Source organism: Aptenodytes forsteri, unplaced genomic scaffold, assembly GCF_000699145.1.
Source record: "Aptenodytes forsteri isolate BGI_AS27 unplaced genomic scaffold, ASM69914v1 Scaffold640, whole genome shotgun sequence".
NCBI lineage: Eukaryota > Metazoa > Chordata > Aves > Sphenisciformes > Spheniscidae > Aptenodytes > Aptenodytes forsteri.
In genome coordinates this window covers 65,202-86,554 of record NW_008794887.1, presented here as the reverse complement: position 1 = coordinate 86,554, position 21,353 = coordinate 65,202, and the positions used below count along the sequence as shown (strand labels likewise).

The 21,353-nt window shown below is 44.4% G+C and overlaps 1 protein-coding gene across 1 annotated transcript in view; it reads right to left on the bottom strand.

Moving 5' to 3' along the window:
* FBXL20 (F-box and leucine rich repeat protein 20) overlaps positions 1–21,045 on the bottom strand; it is a 41,619-nt gene extending 20,574 nt beyond the window's left edge. The window contains exons 1-2 of the mRNA XM_009274849.2: positions 20,970–21,045; positions 5,082–5,143 (exon numbers count right to left, since the gene is read on the bottom strand). Coding sequence (XP_009273124.2) covers positions 5,082–5,143; positions 20,970–20,993 — 86 coding nt within the window. The 5' untranslated portion in view covers positions 20,994–21,045. The remainder of the gene's footprint in view (positions 1–5,081; positions 5,144–20,969) is intronic.
* Between the last annotated feature and the right edge of the window lie 308 nt (positions 21,046–21,353).

Genomic DNA, 21,353 nt, shown 5'->3' with positions numbered 1-21,353 from the left:
CTGTTTTGGGAACCCACTTCTGGATTTCAGAAGCAGTTCCAGGCTCACTCTCAACTGCTTACAGACAAGTCCTTCCCTTGAATTCAATGTCATTTATTCATGCATGTATGTGAGCACTGAGGATTTATTTAGCACAATGTCAATGTACAACAATACAAGGAAAGCCTGGGGAAATGATAGAAGCTGGGGAAAATTCTTACTTTCAGCCTAGATTCCCATCACAGGAGCAAAAAAAATATCAAACTCCATGGGAACAGCGGTTAGGTCAATAACTACGCAAGCTTTCTGGATTTTCATTAAAGTCGCTTTCTCCATGGAAATCCCAGGCTATTAATAACCTTCTCACCCCTCTATCAGGGCTATTAGGTCTTGGCCAAATTCTTTTCTACTTCCTGCTCCTGCTCCTCCCTTCCCAGTCTGCCCACACAGTAAAAGGGTTGTCAACACAGCAAAACGCTTGCCCCTCTCACCTCTGAGGTTAACGTTGCTGAGCTTGGCCAGGAGTTCCCCTGTTGTCTAACTCAGGGACTTTGGCTCTGAAAAGCTTAAGAGCATTTTCCAGCATTTTCTGAACTGCTCTTGCATTTCTTCAAAAATATTAGCCAATGACTCAGCAGAATCGGACTGCAAAAATTACTTTTTCAGCAGCAGCCACTACTGTGCTGTGCAGTTCGGTCATTTCAGAATTGGCTCCAACTGCAACCCTCCACACGAACCGGCGAGAACAGCAGGAGCACAGTTACAATCTTGCAGGCACAGTGACCCAAGCTAAGTTTTCCAATGCAGCCCTGAGGACAGTTTTTTTCTTCTCCAAGGAGCTGTTGGGGAACATTTAAAAAAAAAAACAAAACAAACCCAAAACCCACAAACAAGCTGCCCACGAGGCTAAACAACGATTGAGCAGACGTTGTCTTCCAACAGGAGTACAGCACGGGTCATAAATGCTGGGTCTCTTTTCAGCAATCTGCACAGTATAAAATAAAGCAAAGGTAATCTATATGTTCACTTGAAATAATATGCATTCTTGCTAGTAGCCTATGGCTCAATTAAAACTGGACTTGACAATGAGGAAACGTACTGGGCTGACAGGAAATTTGGATGCAACTTAGCTAGTCAGCTCCAGCCTCTGACTCTCAGTAACAGAGGGACAATTCCTCCTGGAATTGTTCCAAAGCACCAACCCCTTTGAAAATATCTCCCGCTCTGGTCAGATTCAGTTTGTGCGGTGAAAGAAAGAGAAGAGCAAGTAGCAGCAGGCTGAACAGTACTACCTGAATAATGGCTTTCCTGATTCTGCCTTAATCGATCAAAAGGCACATAGCTGGGATGTTTATTTTTACACCCAACACACAGGATTTCTGTTTTGCTCAACAGCTGACTGCTGTACTCTTACATTGGTCTTTTTACTCTTCAGAGTTGACAGTAAGAGAATAATCCACACCAATAACTTTATCATCAAACTGATCATAGGTGAAGGCAAACTGTGTATTCCAAACAGGAATTAAAACAAGTCTGGTATCGCAGCAGGTTAAATTATTCCCCTGCAAAGTAACTCGCTATGTTTAGAGCTTTGCCTGAACAGTCCACCACCAGCCAATTTAGCTAAAACACACTGCAGTTAGAGCATTTTTCAGGTTTCAACCTCTTAATCCACTCAGGGTTTTCTAGGACTCCTCACTTTCCCACTGCCACCCTAATTAGATTAGGGTCAAAACTCTAATGAAATCCCTGGATGCTGCGGGCTTTGAGGTGAGCTAGCTTAGACCTTTAGCCTTCTAAAATTATCAACACCAGTTTATGTCAGCGACCCCACAATTCAAGTTAAATTTCGCTCCATACTCATCTTATGCTGATGGGCTGGCCAGGAGGAGAGAAACGACAACTTTGCTGCCAACTCACCGGTACCCCACGTGCTCTGTCGCTTCCTTGTCCCAAGCAGAACTCAAGCTCCCGAGGAATAAATCAACACGGGGCTTGAAGGTCAGATGGCAAAGCCAGTGCCAGTGACTGGATGTGCTGAAAACGGGCTAGCAGGCAGCAGGAGGTGGCATGGAGTAAAAGCCGCTTACGCCAGGAGAGAACTGAAAACTGCTTGACCTGCCCATGAACCAACAAGGAAAAGACGAACTCCCGCAGCCTAGTCCCCTTCACCCTGCCAAGCATAAGCTGTTTAGCAGCCCCACGTCACGCTGAGAGTAAACCTTCTTCAGGAAACCAGCAGAGACCACCACTGCCACAGAAGAGCCAGGCTTGGGGTTGGGGTTTGGCTTGCGGACAAGAAAAAGCGACTGGCAGGCAGCCCTCAAGGAATGAATGTACCTTTTCAACAGGGCGTCGCTAATGCCAGCGCAGGGAAACAGGGACACGATGCCCCTTCTGGGGAAACGACCACAGCCAGAGCCGACGTGGACCACGAATTCACCCTTCAGAGTGACCGAGCCAGATGCTGCCCGAAGAGGAGCTGGGAGCAGCAAAGGAACGAGGGCGGTGAACAGAACTCCACTTTTTTGCTGGTTTGGCTCATTTTTAACTGTGTAAAGGTATATTCGCGTATAAAGGTGGAAGCTCCTAGAAACAGCTGGCAGGAGACAAAGCTGAAGCAGGTACGGCAGTATCAGGACAAGGATTTTTGACCCATCAGGTGATCTCTCTACCCACGTGCTGCAGGACAGTTTTGTTTAGAGTCCTGCCCTCGGGGAAGTGGAGGACAAACATCACTGCCGCCAGCATCGTGGTAAGGCGGAACACGACATGACAGCTGAAGCACGGACACGTTTAAAGGAGAAATTTCTGAGGACAGCCCTCCAGAGCGCTTTACACCTCTACCCCATCCTCCAGACAAAAGCGTTACTGGAGTTGCACATTTCTGTATCTTGGGATGTGACAAAGGCTGCTGTTCACCCCTTTTATACCCTCCTACTCTTTATTTTGGTCAAGTACAGCTTTCCACTTTGCAACCACACATGAGACATCAATGCCATCTGCAGAACGAACAAACCAGAGAACAAGACATTACACAGTAGCACTGCTTAAACACATAAGTCTTTGTCTTGTGGACAGTGACACTCATTTACAGGAGATTCCTGCAGATAAATGCATCCAAGTTTCTCTTTCAAAGGCTGCACTGTCAATCCACACTAATTAATTTTCACAGTATGCTAAACAGTGAATTCCAACTCTCAAAAACATTACTTATGAACTTTAACATTTATAAACTTCGTCTCCTGATTTCTTCTAGGTTCCACACAATCCTGAACACTTGCTCTGTTCTACAGCAGGTTAGGATGATTAGTGATACCAAGACACAAAAGACAAACACGTTTCCACAGGGCAGAAGCGTGCGTACTGCTGAGACCTCAGCCACACCGTGGCTCGTACCGACGAAATTCCCTGCTTGGTGCAGGACCTTCCCTCCTACTTACCACAAATCCTCCTCCAATTGTCTAGTAACGTTCCTCAACGCCAGCTACCTCCTACAGCCCAAGATGTGCTTATTGGTCCCACTCAGGATCATTCCACTTTGACCCATCTACCAGAAAGCTCATTCGTGCTCTAATCAAGGTCCTGCTCCTTGGGAGCCCTGTGACCACCCCCCTCTTGGCATGGACTTCAGGGGAAATCGCAATTAAATCCCCCTCCCCCCCCCAAATTTTTCCTCCCTACCAGATTCCCTTTCCCTATGCCACACGAACTCCTTGCCTCACATGTCAGTGCTCTTCACAACCTGTCCCTTGTCACCTTACCACAAGGGCAAATCCTGCTTTTGTTGCATCTGCAATACCAGTACCTACTTGCTCCCATCAGAAAAAGAATCCCCTCCCAGAAAATCCAGAGAGACATTTTTCTCACTCTTCAAATTCCCCTTTTGCTGCAACACCAATAGCTCAGGGCAAGTGCTGGGTGAAGACAACTGCTGTCACCTGCAAAAAACTGTGCAAACTCATCTGGGCTAGGGCATCCTATTGACGTTACTCCATCCCGCTCCTCCCACAGGTTGCTTGTCTCTCCCGCTACCTGATGCTGATTTTTACCCAGCAATCTCTGTATGGCACGGACAATCATTTGCTTGTATACCAGGCTCAAAACCCAAATACCTGCATTATTAGCAAGGAGGGCTTTAGAAGCCAAACAACTTGCTTTTGGATGAATAATACTGGAATAAAAGAAACTGATCGGATTGGAGATACCATTACAGCAAACAGAGGAGGCAGTGCAGGCAAGAGAAGAGAGTCAGACTTTTTTTCCTATTAGTTTTATTTCACAAGTGAGCTAGAAGCAGTTTCCTGTGTCAGAGCTCCTCTCCCCAGACTTTTTATTGCCATTAAGTGTTGACAGTACTACACAGTTTCTTGCAGTGTAAGAATTTTGTTCGTGTTAATAATTCAAGCTGCCACCTGCAATGGCCTTCACCGTCTACAGTCTGGCATCTCAGCTTAAAGCACCGATAAACACGACTTTACTTCAAGACGCCGAACTGTGATGACTGAGGTACAATCAACACACACACCGCACTACTCCTGCGCGGGGGAAGGCAAACTTAAGAAGGTACACGTGTGTGTGTGTGTGCCTGTGGAAGGGCAGCACAGGGAGAGGGCAGAGTTGTCTACAGAGATCCACAAAGCCTGATCTGTTTGATCTTTGGCAACAGGACCATGCTGCCAGGTGTTGAACATCTCTCTCTTATTGACAAGGAACAGGACAAAGTCTGCTCGAGCATAACTGGAGCAGAGGAACTAACTTTTTTTTTTAAATGGAACACTTTAAAGAGGCAGAATCCTGTTCTACACATTAGCCTATACTTACCATTTCTTTTCATTAAGGACTTGTTTAGTCCTATATTTCTTCCATCTACAAAACAGGCAACCAGTAAATTAATTTAACATTTTAAAAACCAAAACCTAATAATATTTAGCATAAACTGCTGCTGATGCAGACCTTTGATCTGCTTCTGTTTGTCTATGGCTTTGTAAGTGACCCAATCCAAGCTCATGATTTATGAGCGTACCAGCAAAATCAGCTACTGGCTGCAAATAACAATACACAACACAGTCTCCAAGCTTACAAACTGAAAGAAGGCTTACCGAAGCAGCAGCTCTTTTGGAAGTTTTTTGTTGATCACAGCTTCATCATTGTTTGAGAACATCTGAAAACAAAAACAATTTAACATTTCAGCCATATATTTTCATTAAGGAAACAAAACCTACTTTACTCTAGGGAAGAAGCTGCTGGTTAACGAGGCCATTTCAAGAGAGACATCTGGCCCAATAAATTCTCAAAAGATAAACTTTATTCTCAAGCTTTCAAACTCCTGGATTGGACCCTGGTTGGAGAGAGTATTATTACATCCAATATAGTTTAAAAAAAATGGTCCAAGAATGCTTTGTGGATTGATGGATTAAATGTAAACTGAGATTTTTAATTTATCTATTAAAGTAAATGATAATTAGGGGGCACTCGTGGGCTGGCACTGACTATGGGAAGGTATCACCTACAGCATTACTAGGGGCTTCCATCTGCGTCAGTTCTGTGAAGGTACACCAAAGCACAGGCGCTTTAAAACCGTAAAGGGTAACTACGCATCAAAACAAGCATATGGCAAACGGGTAGGCGGGGAGGGCTGTGACAAGAATGATCAAGCAGCCCGAACATCCAACAAACGGAGGCTGAAGGGTGCAGGCACAGCAGGACTGGTTTCCATAACAGTAAAAGGGCGCGGAGTGCTGGTGAGCAGGAGCCTGAAGTATTACAGTGCCCGTATCGTTCTCGCAGCAAATTGGGAGCAGCCCTTCGGAGCTCAGGGACAAGTAGTATTTTTTTTTTTTTTTAAATCATGAAGCATGGTTTAAAGGGAGACGTGGTCTTTGGTGCTGCATCAGGAAGAGAGATTATTCTGGGAAAACACTGTATTCTTCCAAGGCAATGAAGCCAGAGCTGTTTGTTGTATTCCATAAGCTTTTTCATGCAAAGCATCATCATAGTGGCCAACAACTTACAAATCTGAAATGGACTTTTGGACCAGATAAAACAACCCCACTAGCTGTAAGAGCGAGAGAAGCTTCTCTTTTCTAAGGAGTCCTAAGAAAAACAGACGGCAAAGCCTCACGTGCTTCTTGAGGAATATCTACATATATTTAAAAGACTTTGCATTGTCTTGCCATGGTGAAAAAACAAACAACCTCCACACACTTACACCTGTGGGAGGAATGATTAGAGTGATCTGTGAACTAAGACTGCTGAGCAGTGATGCCCCATTCCATTTAGAAGCATGCTTTCAACATTTCCAAAAGCAAAGCAGGGAACAAGGAGAATGAGCTTTAATTTCATTAATAAAGTTTCTCTTTAATCTCCTGGAACAACTAAGAGCTGATCTTCCTGAGCTACATACCTGGTAAAAAACTGCTGCTAGAATTACAGTCCGAAAAAGCTGATTCTTATTGGTTGATTAAGTGGTCTGAATCAATTTAGTTGTATGTATGCAAAGCAAATAAAACCAGCATCAGCTAGGTCACTCAAGTGGCAGAGGATCAGATTAAGAGTTAAAAAAGGAAAGTAAGATCTTAGTGGCTTATGAAGCTGTACTCTAGGCCTCACTGGCAGACAACAGCTTCTCCAAGCAGCGAATATTCTGCACCTGAGCATCAATCCAACCCATCACCTGCCAAAGAAACCATCATAGCTTAACATGAAAAGCTAACGTGCTGCCGCTAAGTAGTTTTTTAATACGCTCCAACCAGTGATAACAAACTGACAACAGAATAATGCCATCATTACAAGAGAACACTAAAAACAATGCTTTTAGAGTCAGTCAAACTTAAAAGCTGCGTTTCTAAATCACAGTTTGCTTTTTAATTATCTCAGGATACTGAAGCATGATGCTGAAGTGGGACACGAACTCTCCAGCATTCCTTCCCAAAATGTCACACAGAAGAAAAGCGTTGTTTTCCCCCCACAGACGCTTTTATCACTTCCCACCAGAAGATATCACAAGTTAGCAAGTCCTAAACGGTCCACTAGACAGGCAACGACTCAGCCCATTTTGCAGATAATTAAAATGGAAGTTTTGCCAGTTCCCCAGCTAACACAAATTCTGTGAAGTCTGTTCCCTCAGAGGCTAGGGCAGAAGAGCATCTCCTCAAGTCAAGGACCGCATTCAGACTCGGTCACGAATGCTATCTGACGCCTGGCAGATAAGTGCAGAGTGCCACAGCGGGACAGGACAGACACTGCCGAGGCTGTGAAAGGAGCTAACGCATGTGCGCGTTCTGGGACTGGATCATCTAATTAGATGGCTTAGCTGATCAGCTGGGAAATCAAGGAAATTCTGGAGAAAGCTCTAATGAAGGAGCAATGCAGAGGAATTATTCATGGGAAAATGAGACTATGATTTTTTCTTCCCCCAGTTACAAGAACAATAGTAAACAGGCAAATCTACTTTCTTTCCCATTATTGCCCAGGCCAGAATTTTACATCTGAACCAGCACTCTCCACCCCCCTTCACAAAAAAGGGTGAGAGAAATTAAAGGTGCAAACCAGACAGCAGTAGGAGACTTCCGAAAAGGAACCAGTCTGGAAGAGAACAGGCAAGGGGCAGGAAGTATTAAAACAGAGATTCCAGAAGCAGCCAGCCAGCCTTTTCTGTCTCATCCGTATTGGCAACAAGGCTTTGTCTGAATTCAAATTTTACCGTGAGAACGCAGGCACTAGTCACTGCCCGTTGTTAACCGAGACTGCATATCAAGGGCTCTCAAACAGCTTTGCACAAAGCGCAGGTAACTTCTTGACTTCTGCCCATTACATTGCTCAGTAGGAAAAGCTTACCTTGATTCCAGTGCAAATCAAAGCCTTAAACTGTTTTTCTGTAGAAGCTACCCTTTGGACCAGTACTATACTAAAGGAACGTTTTGGTTTTGTCTTATTAAAAAAGTCCTTGGGCTTAAACGTGACAGGGCCAAGGCAGGATGTGCTCCATGGGAGAACCTCGGCTCTGGAATTCCCCCTCCACGGGAAGGCTGTTAAGTGCCAGGGTTTGCCACCAGACCTATTTTCTCAAGCCCTCCTTCAAAACTTGGTGCTCAGATGACAAGAGGCTGGGTGAAAACAGGCTGGAATTGGGATATATTGCTAAGTCATGGCAGCATGTATAGCTAGTTAAATATACCAATGGACATTTTGACTTTCTGGCAAGTCCAAACATGAATAAAACTAGTCTGAAAAAAACATTAGAGGCTATTGTAGACTTCCAGGCTCTTGAAATTACTTCTAGGGATAAAAAATAAATGACCTAAGTTTGCTTTTCTTAACATCTCTCTTAACATCCTTTAATACCAGCTGTTATTCAGTAGAATAAGTTATTCTTGACAGCATACAGGAAAACATATCTTCCTTGTATGTAAATTTTGCAGTCTGTATAAAACACAGAATCTTCCAGAAAGCATCAAGTTTGCCGCTGTGTGAAGCCACATCCCTTACGCAGAAGAAATGGAAGGGAGAAGAGGATGAAATTCCTCTTACTCTTCCACCCATCGAGACAAAGGCAGACCAGCAGCGCACTTCTCTTTTGAAACAGCCTTTTCTAGCTAGAACAGGAGGGATAAATCTAGAACAAACACCATGGAAGCAGATACTAGACTTCAAAACTCGCATTAAATTAGCATAGGTTGCTGTAATCTGCTACGAGGCGAAGGAAAACACATCCTGCCAAAACACCAGAGCTGGACAAAGTTTAAAATCGAGTGCTGCATTTCCCAGTTATGTTACTATAAATCTCTTACCGGTCTTCAGAGCAACATCTACAGATAGTGGAAGTGATGACTTCGCTGCCCTGGGCAGCTGGAGCTACGCGGTGCCACAGCACACACAGGATTTGGTCATTGCTCAGTTAAGATGATTTAATTGTCCTGCGTGTATTGTATCGCCCAGCTCTTCTACCAAAGCGAGGATATGGGTAGAACCTGCAGAGTTTTCCAGGGCACATGTCTGCTAGCAGTTTTACACTTCACACAGAAAGATATTTTGCAACCCACGAGATATTTTGCATATACACACTTCAACAGCACTGCACATGGAAATGCTTCCCCTATTCCAACAGGGGCTCAAAAGGGAGAACAAACAGGATCCACCTAATCCCAACTCCAGCAGTTGGTTCAGCACCAACTTCACAAGCCCAAAGAAATGACAAAACGGGGGGACTTAATCCATAAACCAATCCTTTACCTCGCAAACCAATTCAAGTGTTCATGTGCCGTTTACATTTACTGTTCAATGAAAGGAGAACTGTAACTATTTGGCTCCCAGTTTAGAATAGTCCGGTGCATTCAGCATTTGAGAGATGCACCCAGAGGGGCCTGTTTTGCCATGGTTTTTTTAAGAGTAGATGGCCAGAGGAGCTAGCAACGAAGACAAGGATGATCCAGCCTTCATTCATCCACAGGAACTCGCCAGGTGCCCCTGAATTCAAGTACTCTTTCCCGCACTCTCCCACATTAACTGGAAACCCCAGAGATTATAACCCAGAAGACAAAAATCTGCTGTTTCCCAGGATGTATTTATGGGCACTGCTGCGCTTCTCTCCAGAGCACTGCCACCCAGAAGCCTTCAAATCAAGCAAGTTTATGAAAATAAATGGACAAAAGCGATCAAAAGATACAGTTCTTGCAGCCTTACACTGAAGTCACTTAGCACAACATGTAATTGTCCATTTGTTTTAATAACTCTTCCCTTTCAGAATATTAAAAGTTTTGCAAACTGGCTCAATTCATCTGGTTGCACAGTCCTGCAGCAGTCTGTAAGTGCTCTGTGCGGGGCCAATAAACAGATTTATCTCCTGCGAGGCACTGCTAACAGCGTAGAAGACAGAGTTGCTATTCAGGCATCGGTCGTGTCAGCCATTCATTACAGGGTACAGCAATCCAAACTGGGTCATCCGTATGACATCAACACAGGATCAAGATGACAGCACTCTGCAGCTGAGTGTGCAGTGGATGACAGTGTATAATTATGAGTGTCCCTGCACAAGAAACACCTACAGATGTACTGTACTCATCATACGTGCAAAGAGGGACGTGAACAACAGTTGATGCAAGCTCTGGAAGTGAAGCAACTCTTAGCAGGCATGCATTATTTGAGTTAAAATATAAAGTAGAGTATTGTGTCATTATTGCAGCCGTTCATTTAGCCTTTGAGCGAGTCTTGCATTGCCACAGACCAGGCTTCAAAAGCCACACAAGCATGGAGACTCGTCTTGGTTCTCTCCTTCAGGTCTGGTGCCGCACTATCCATCCTGCCCGGCGCGAACGGAGATGGCCAGTATTTAGCATGTAGATGAGGTGTCCACATGCTGGACCGATTCAGCTGCTGCATTCACGGAGAGACTGCGCAACTTCTCCCTATTACACGACACAAACGTGTGTCACTGGCAAATGCTAATACAGAAGGTAGTACAGCCAACACCTACAGCTCCTCTCAGGAAACCCACGCTCAACGTATATTTTGTTGTATTTTAGAAGTTTCCGTCTGAGAAAAAAGTTGCTGTATTAAAATGGAGGTCTGAATATCAGGTTGATTTACTTATTCCACAACAGCAAGTAAAAGCTTCTCCAGCGAGAAGAATGTTTACTCAACAATTTCTGCAAAATTTAAATCTTTGCTTCCAGAACAGTTACGCTCCCCATACCCCCGGTTCCACGGAAAGTCTCCAAACACACGCTGGCACAAGGCTGTCTTTCCCGGCTTATAGAGAGCCAGAAAAACTCCACATGAGCTGCTACGGACCCCGGCTCTGAGCAGGCTCTTGGCTGCAGAGCTCTTCTGCGGTCTGGGCTGGCAGAGGGAGGGGGCAATGCTTTCCTGTAAATGTCACATCTGGCAATGGCTTTAATTTTATTGTTGGGGAAGGGCTGGAGGGGTGTTCCTTTGGGGAACAAAAGTTTTGTTTTTCACTTTTTTGTGTTTGGAAAAACACACTTGAGAAGTTTCCAAATGAGTTATTTCAACATTTACAGTTTACTGGAAGTGATTAGGAATATTAATGTACAGAATACAAAGCACATTTATTTTACATTACCCTAAATGCTCAAAACTACTCTCTGTAAGCAATTCTTAAGTTACTGTCTGCATTTTTAAGAGAACAACAGTTTACTCGTCTGACATACCAAAAAGACTTTCCACTAGAACAGCAGCAGGGACGTTTTTCAATAAAGTGCAGTTTAGACACAGAGACACACCAGACTGCCTTGCCTATACAACAGCAGGTACCGAAAAACACCATCAATTTTCCCAACATTTTGTGACACAGAATTTTGCCCACTAAAGAGACGAGGAGCAGAAAAAGGACAGAGTCGATTTGCAGCGTAACGCGGGTGGTCTACAATTAAGGCGCATCTCTAAGACATACGAACACTGACATACTCCAAGCAGCTCCGACGCTGGAACTTCCGACCCTGAACTGACCAACATAAGGTGCTATGTCCCAGCACTACCAAAATCCTGCTTTGCCAACAAGCACCAGGGAATTTACGGGCATAAAGTTTCAAGGCTGATCACAAGGACTCGCTTCACTTTCAATTTGACTGTTTGCAGAGCTTGTTTCTGCATTAAAACGTATATTGTTATGGGCACTGAGGAGGAAAGGAGCACCACCCCTCTCGTCTTTTTTTGTCTTTTACCTGGACACAAACACCATCATGCACAAAGGCAGGAATCTTCAAGGCCTGCATCGTCCTGAGAAGTACTGAAGAACTTAAGTTAATAGTAGTATGTTCAGTTGGACAAGGAACACCCTACCATCAACATTAACAGGATATGAAGTAATTGTCCACGTTTGTACTCGATGCAAGCTAAACACCGGCGAGCCAGCAGTGTAACACAGCCACTGCATACATCAGCTAGGGTGGAAGTACTTACTGCGCTGCCGACAAACACAGCTGGTTTTCAACCCAGACTGCATCTGGCATCGGCACGGGGAGGGGGATGGTTGGTCTTAAAAATATATAAAAATCACACGAGGCTTAACTTCAGAAGCATCGGTGCCAAAGCCAACAACTGAGCACACAGTGTTAGCCTAGATGCGGACTTTGAACTCGAGCACTTTTCTTCTAAAGCGGAAAATTCAAAGCTCAATGGCAAAAAAGGGAAGAAGCTTACTTGGAGCTTTACAGAATTAGTGGCTGCAAGGCTAGCAAAGGCACTCGAATCAGTCGTTACGCCGAGGCCCGCAGTTCACACCTTAATGATCACTCAAGTGAAAAATAACATGGGGTCTGGCACGCCCAGCCCCTTGAGAACGCAGACCGAAAATCCGAAACAGCCCAAGAAGCACTAACAAACAACATGGCCGAGGACATGATCGGGTTGATGCGGAGGGAGGGAAAGAAAGAAGATGGACATCCATTTTCAGTACAAAAAACAACCAGCCAAACAGAGAGACACCCATACAGGTGGGCAATAGGAAATGAAAACGATAAACATTTCTGAAAGTAAGTACAAACGCAACCAATAAAGTGTTTTATGTCTCCATATTAAGCAGACTTCATGCGAAATAAACAATACAGGATTTAAAAGCATACCCTCTTAAAAGTCTATGAAATATTAGTAAATATTATAATTTTAATATACCACAACTTGTTTACTTGCATAACAGAAACGGTGTTAAGACAAACTTCTTACAGCAGCCTTACAAACATAAAAGAAAAAGGCATCCATGTGCTGAGGATGAAATTTTAGCTGTCGTTTAGACCTAGAACTCACTATTCTTGGTCCACAAGCAAATGCTGGCCAGACCCTCCACAACTGCTCATAACCACAGGAAATTAAGCACTTAAAACCAAGACAGAAAACAGACTGCAATTATTAGAGAGTAAATAATGCATTCTGGAAACTGTTTTTAAGCTAGGAAAGGTGGGGAATCAAGAGTTGCCATCGTAAATTAAGGATTACATACGTAGCTGGCATATATTGTCAGTTTACATCCCCACCCAATCTGTGTCATCGAGATGCTTTGGAGACTAGCCTTCAGAGCTATAAAAGAGTCTTTTGCTATTCTGAGGTGAAAGAAACATCTGTGCAAATTCATTCAAAGAGTTTAAATCCTGACGAGTCAGAGATGCCCCGTGAGGTGTTCTTTGGCTATACAGCTGCTGGCTCGCATCCAAAAATCTAGTATTACTGGTAGTATTCATACCACTTTTATCTGCTGTGGCCCATATGGAGGAGATGAACAAGCCCAGTACAGAGTCATTGAAACAAGACAAGGCACACGCCAAACCTAGCTCATAGCACGCAACTCCAATCTAGTAAAAAAAGCTGAGCGTAAAACGCATAACAAAAAAACCCCGTGGAATTCTTTCTGTATTTCCTTTGGAAAAGCCCAGTGAAGGTTTGAAGTGACTTCTTACAAACGCTGCCGATACATACTAACACCTCGCCTCTAGTTCTGTTCATTTGGGGAAAAAAAATTCTGCTACTGCTACAGGGCTCAAATAACCGAAGCGTAAACAACATGCCTTGAGTATTGGTTCAAAGTGCTCCTTCCCCAGCGCAAGATCTAAGGGGAGCAGGAGTTTAAGCAGGCTGAGCTGCCTTACTGGAGGCAACGAGAAAAATTATGCTGCAGAGGTAAGTCACACAGAAATGACAGCGAAATACAAGGCTCTTCGGAGGACGCGATACAAAGCATAAAGTTGTTTACATGCACAAGCAGTTCGGATTGGGTGAATTTTCCTTCCAGCCTTCAGTTACACAGGGACTTTTTTTTAAAAAAAAAAAAAAAACACCCATCCAGTTTAATCTGTGTTAAATCTCCAAGGGAAATGGCTGGCTGTCAAATAAAGCCGCTGCTGTGACAAGCTCCATCGTTAGCAGTCGTGATGCTCCGGCGTCCTCCCGCAGCGTTTGTGTCGGTAGAAGCAGGGGAGGCGAAGCAGCCGGCTGCCCTCCTGCCGCGCACCGTGCCACAGGCGCCCTCGCCCAGCCTGGCTCGCAACCAGGGCTCCGCTCAAACAAAATCGTGACTAAGCAGTACAATACCGAGATGAAATAGACCCTGGCCGAAAAGGCTTATTACAGGCTTAATATTCCTACTAATGGCTCAATAGGCAATTTACTCGACATACACCGTCAGATCACTTCTTCCTCATCCGCCTGTCGTCGCTTTGGAAAAGCTTAAATTTCTGCTGGCGATAAATAGCTGGGGTATGGGTGAGCTACCCTTCTGTGCAGCCTGACTCCATTCTGCATTCAGTAACAAAGTTAAATAAATAGCCTTTTTTAATATTTTTTTTTTTTTAAATCAGCAATGCTAAAGGCATGAGGCTGAACAAAAGATTGGTAAAGCCCTATAGAAATCAAGCCCGTGATAAAGAATTGCCTGCTGCACGCACCTCTGACGTAGCAGTGTAACGCAGAAACTACCACGGGGAAGAAATTCATCAGGTGATTAATGTGCAAATACACAAGGTCACGCTGTTGCATTCAAAAAGTAAAACTTCAAAGTCAGCTATGCAGTGCAGGTGAGATACTAGAAGACTACTTCTGATTTAAGAAACGCCATTTCAACTGCAAGTACCACATGTGCTATATCCTTTTTTTTTTAAAAAAAAAAACAACTAGAAACTGCTGTCAGATACCAAAAGGGCACATTCATACGCTTTTTGTTCATTTGTTTTGTTCTTCTATCCCGGTCTTGGCTCCGAGACAGTTTTCCACAAACAAAGCATCCCACAACTACACCTAAGAGCTCACTGTGTTCATTTTTAAATTGCAATTTAAAAGACACCACCAGCACCAGCCATTCTCAGCGTTTTGGTTACCCGACTTCTCCCGGCCGACACAGGCTGCAGGAGATAGACATCTGAGCAGTTTCCACTGGACGGTCCTGGCAGGGACGCAGGGCAGAACCTGAAGCAGCCTGGTGACAGATTGGGGAGGCAGAAGCTTGCAGTTAATCGGCTTTGTCTTTACCCGAAGTTGTATCTGGTGCCGAATAAAAAACACTCTCCAAAAACGTCAGCGATAGCTCGCACGTCCAAGAACTGCAGAGGTCAAAGTTAGTTGGCATTATACGTTAAATAGAAGGGGTAAGCAGCGAGAAGCAAAAATACCACATATGCTGACATCAAAGCTGTTTTGGGGCGTCTACTTTTTTTAGCTCCACTAAAAACCTCAACATCCTACGAGTGGTCATCCGGGTATTTTATGACCTATTACAGATATTTGATTTAAAACGATGCCACTTTCTCACACACACCCTTCAGAGTTTTAAATATACACCGTTGCCCATAAAAACAACATCCAGGACCAACAAAGAAGGAGAATATAAATAAGACACAGACTTCCTGACTTCACAGGGTCACAGCCTATGGCCACGGACTGTGCCGTAAAACACCCACTATCACTATTTATTTTTTTCTTTAGCCTTTCTAGAAGCTCATTTTAGCAGGGTAGTGGTTTACTACAAATACCCTTTGAATGGATTTTTAAAAAAAAATTATTTAAAAAACCCCCACAAACTGACATGCTTCAATATTTTCAGGCCAAAAGTGACTCCTCTAGCTCTCCAGGTACGTACCAAAGCTCATCAGAATTCAAATAAGCTTCTTTGATAAACATATTTCTTATAGTGCTGCCTCTCTCCAAAGCCTACAGTTCTACGTTAGTGGTAATAAGGGTTTTTTCCACTATTAGGTTAGTATTCAGCTGTTATCAAAGAGATGATGATGGTATTATCGGTATTACTTGGAAATAAAGTCAAATGATGGTGTCTCAAAAAAAACCCCTACCTGAGATGAGGTGTAAAGGGCATTGGGCGAGTTTGCCACACGTAAAAGGATAGCTGATCTGAAAGCATAACCGACGGGTCAGCCAGGCATATACAACCACCAGCCGCACAAAGACTCGGGCCCCTCCACACAGCCATGCAGTTCGGTATTTCACACCGTGCCAATAAGGCTAAAACATTCATCGGGTTGGCTTTCATAATGGTACGAGTCAAATGAAATACCTAGGAAGGTAACGCAACAGTGAAAACAATAATTACCTGATCTATCCCAGGCCCCAATTACTAATGGTATCTAAAATAAAATGAGACATACCCTTGCGTACAGGCTCGCTAACTCCCTTTCCTGTTATGCAAGCTGCGATGCAAGACGGACGCAGCCCAAGCAGTTGAGCACCTCTCCTTGGGAACACACACGGTCCCTGCGCTATCATTTGCGGTGGCTGCTCCGACCGGCAGCTCCAAGTGAAACCACCTTGGGGAACCCCTGTTTCGGCACCGAGGCGGCATTCACCCCCGTAACCTGCGAGAAAAGCCCTCACCATCGCCGCACACAAACAACTCAAACACAGCGCACTGCTCTTCACATGGCTCAGGCCAAATTAGTGACGAGCCCTTATCGGGTGCTGCCCCAGCATTCTTCACTGCACGAGCGTCAGCAAGGGACGGGGAAGGAAACACAGGTTTTCTGGCATTTCTGCTTATATTTCCTGCTGAAATTACTGTTTACCAGGGCCAACATTTCCACTGTTTCCCAATTTGCAAGCACAACTCCTTGCAGAGGAAGAAGGAAGAGGGAATCTCATTTGGGGAAAAAAAAAAATAAAATAAAAATTTGCGACACCAGCTTGGTCTCTCAGGTGACATGGGCTGAGGTCAAAGCACGCACACATAATCCAACACTTGTAAAGCTGTTTGCTCTACCTCATTATGGCAGGGACGTGCTTGTGGCTGCCTAGTACAAAGACTACAAGGTGAAAGAGCCGGGAGACTGAAACCTCCCCCAGCACCAATTTAACAAAAAGATGCGAAAGCAAAGCAATCGGAATTGGTTTCCGAAATACCTTTTTCTATCGGTCAATTTTATGATTAACTTGTTCCCACACACTAAGCCTTCTTTGGCTTTCGGCAACTTGTCTGTACGGCACCTGTATGGCAAAATACGGCACGTAGATTGCAAAGGAGAAATTCAGAGCAACTAAGATTTCCCCCCATTGCCCCCTCCTCCACCAAGAAGCCGCCTTCCCGTTTAATCCTTCCCAGTCTCCCTGTAGCCTGGGTCAAGCATCTTTTGCGCAACCAATTTGACTTTTGCTTCCAAATCTCGCCGAATTCCTCTTTCCTCTACTAGAGCACGGAGCGCAGTCACAGGACCAGCACGGAGGGGGTGCGAAACCCAAGTTACGCTTTACACCTCTCACTATCCTAAGGTTTAAACAACCACTTTGTACACAATAAAGTAACGTGTTATTATTCATCTGCCAAAAAAGAAGTGCTGGCTTAAAAAGTATGACATGTAAGTGTGGCATGAGATAACACCAAAATAAATAAATAAAATGAAGGTGGGGGAGCGAAGAAGATCATGGAAAAGCCAGCAGCTTTGACACCTCCCCAGATCTGTATTTTTTATTTTGATGGTGTTTCTCATTACTTATGAGCCAAAACTGTTTCGGTTCAACTGCACTACCTCATGTCTTCACTGTGTTATGTCAGCAACAGTTTCTCTTGCTATTTAAAGTGAAGGGCCGTGGTAAGCGTAACATCAGTTTTTGCAAGTTTCTGCTAGAAAACAGCAAGGAGAGACACCTGGGACGCAAAGAGTTATGGATAGTCCCTGCCCGCTTTGTTTGTGTCTGTCTGTTTACACAACCCCCATTGCTTGAAATAACAAATCCCTCACCAGAAGGATAGAAAGAAGCACAGGAGCAGCCCAGCAAAGGGAACAAAGACAACCCCAAAAGGAGCAGCTCCAAACAGTAAAGCCAAGCAACCCTGAAATACGGAAACAGCATTTAAGAGCCAGGAACCCAGCAGATTAAAAAATGGGATTAGGGTAATTGAGATTATTCAATTCAGCTTTCTGAACGTAGGCAGGATTAATTATTAGAAGGCAACTCGATTCCGAAGCATTTGAAGTTTCTCATTTTGCTTTCAGCTCACCTCATTTCATGGCAGATCAAAATTCAAGCAAGACCTAGGAACTATGGAGGCCACTAGCACAGATCAGAGGAGTTAGAATTCCCTCACATTGAGGATCCTGAATCCTAGGAGAGAAACGCTGTGAAATGCACTTGGATTGATGCATTTCTCCTGCTGAAGGTGCTCGCGAGGCTCGTACAGACGCTCGTTCCTCAGATACATCCCTGGTGTTCACATTTTATTTTTTTTTAATAGGACAAACTGCCCCATAAAGAAACGCTTCACAGCCTGAGTCAGCTCCTGCTAATTGGAGGTTTTGAAGACTCCCTGAGGAAGCTGGAGAGGATGGTGATTTTTTGTTTGGTGGTGGTGTTTTTGTGTAAGGTTGAAGAGGAGACTGCATGTATTGCTCACAGTCTGGAAAAAAAGCAACTATGATTATTTAAGCCTGACAACGTGGCTCAACGGAACACAAGACTTCACAGAGCAAGAGATCCCTGCACGGGGAAAGCTTAAAAGCCAGGAGTCTGTTCGTGCTGAAGATGTCTGCAACTTGTCCCACGGTTGGTCTAACACCAAGGCAGCCACTGTTTATATAAAACGCTGCTCCTGATCACAGGCAGGTAGTTTCGTGCCGGATCATCTCTTTCAGCTCTGTGCACGCACCTATGTAAGTGCTAACCACCTCAGAGCGGTGCCGCCCGACCCCGACCACATCCACTCCACTCTGAAAACCAGAAAGCTCAGAGGAGCGCTCTGCCCTGGAAGACGTCGTTTATTTTTTTGATGACGAGTTAGTGAGAGCGGCGGGTTAGTGAAAGCGAGCCTAAGACACGCGGTCACCAGATGACATCCCAGGCCAGAAGAGTGCGGATGAAACAGATGAAAGAAGTGATGAGAACTAGGGCCTTGGGAAGGTAAACAAGCCCTCAAAAAGTAGCGTGCCAGTCAGTCAAAAGCATCGGGAGGTGACGTCCCCTCCTCTTCTCTATTATTTAGTTGCAGTTCATCAGGCATCACCTATTAGGTACGACAGGAAGCAGAGAAACCCCAAATACAAGCCAGGATTGTGATCCGTCAGGGCATGTTCCACATTAAACTGACACCACAGAAAACGAGGAGTCAATCTGGGTGATGTTTTCCCTTTTCATTTGCTTTGCTACAGTAAGTGGTTATTTTCTCTGCGGTGGCCACACCTCCTATAAAGGGACTTATTTAGAATATGCTCGTTTGGCTGGGCATGCCAGAGTTCATTCTTTCATTTAAAAGAAAGAGTTCCATTCTTCCTGGAACGGACAGCTGGCTACGCATACGTACCAGAAACCCATATGCAAGTCAAATTGAAGAAGCTTAGCCCATATTCCATTACCATATTTTATTACTAAAGAAAGAAGAAGTGATTATGAAATCCAATCTAGATTGGATTTTAAAATTACCCAACAACAATCGTTCAGGAATCTGTTCACGCGGCTTAACAAAAGACAATAAACTAAGTCTGAAAACCCAAACCAAACTCCCCCTCAATAATTCACTTGTTATTTAAAGCCTGAAACAGACACAATATACATTAGTCACCACTCTGCATCAAGCTGTTTTTTTCCCCAGGATAAGACTCCAGGCATTCAAAGGCCCCACTTACCACTCCTCAGCCGGGGAAACCACCACGGCAGTCAGCTCCGTGTCTAATCCGGAGGTGATGCAGGGGGCTATGTAGGAGGAGTACTAATCACCAGGCATTCAACCCCGTGCTGCCTCCGTTGATCTTACAATATTCAACAACTCTGAACAGCAGCTTCCAGTCTCAACACGTTTTTGCATAATTGTCCTTATGTCACATTAAATATGAACTGTTCCACTAAAAGGCATGCTCTCATCAGTGAATAGGACTTTTACTTTTGAAGCAGAAACATTACAAATTGTTTTCTAGAAAGCATGGCTGAATTCCTACCCATACTTCCCCTCCGAAAAATACATCTCTCCGTAAGTGTGAACGCACTAACATTTTAGAAGCTCTTCAGACCAAAACGCCCTCACTAGAAAACCATGTCTTTAAAGCAAGAGTTCTAAACTCGTCCCTTCCGGGGTATATAGGTGAGTGGGTCAGAGATAATCAATGCTAGGGCTAATAAAACCATGCCCTCGATTTACTAACCAAAACATATCCAAGAAAACGCGATAATGTTTAAAGGCACTTCTTGCAGCTCAAAAGCAAGCCTTTCTATAATGCACCAACTCTTCCTGTACAAATATAGACTAAAAAAAATTAATCTGGACCTCAAATACTCTTTGAGCATTTTGCTTATTTTCGACTTGTCTGTTTTTGACTATAGGAAGAAAGTAACACGCAATTCCAGCAAAAAACCCCACCCAAACCAAAACTCTTCCCCACTCTTCTTCCACAATGAATCAGGTTAATCTGTTTTGGTACGACCCTGATGAAAAGCTCTCTCAATACTGGAATGAATTCGAGCATTTCAAGACAAAGGCTAAGCAAGCAAAAAAAGGTCGTTGCCATACGAGAAGACGTTTCCCCACAGAAGACTGCTACCAGCGCGTTTTTATTCTTCGCTCTGCTCTGTAACCAGCCACTCCGCAGTAATAAAAAAAAAAGCTCTCAGAAAAAAAAAAAAAAGAAAAAATCTGTGCAGCCAAGAACAGACTAGAACGGTAAAAACAATAACCCTGGATAAAACACGTTACGGGTGCAGCCTTCTCCGAGTTCCCAGGTTTAGTTCAACGCTTTTATCATTTGGATGCTACAGAAACATGGGTGTTGTAACACTGTTTAACCCGAAACCCTTCTAAACAGACATGCTGCTACTTATTTACAGTGGCTGACATGGATTGGATATAGAGGAAGAAGATAATTTCATGCGCAATAGCACAAACCCATTATTTTCTGCACCTTTCTCAACTCCAGGGCCAGTTTCCTGTGGAATTCAACGCTGTTCTCTGTGGAACCAGACACTCTTCAGTTTACCATTAACCAGTATTTTCCCTCGATAGCCTTCCCGTCCCCTCTCTATGAAGGGGGGACACACACACACGGCCACGTCTTTACCATTGCAGGCTCTTTTCCTCCCATGTTGTCCTGGTACACCACACGAGCCGGGCGGTCGAGAGGAGGAACGGGCAGGTATTTTCATCCTCCACAACAGCCTCTTACAGCGATGAAGAGTAAACCCCGCTGCTGCTGCTCTCACTCCCGACACCAACCTCCTCCCCCACTCGGGGAAGACAGCTGTTACAACAATGCGGAGCTGGAAGCAGCCCTGGCTCGGTAGGCTGCTTTGTGCCATATTCTTTGAATAGATCTTATTGTTTACCCTCTGCTCCTTCCGTCCTCTCCATCCCCCACCTCCCCGTAATCAAATTTTTTCCCGGCTACTGCCCAAAAAAAGACGCGCCGGGGCCGCCCTCCCCTCCCCGAGCCGTGTCCCGTGTC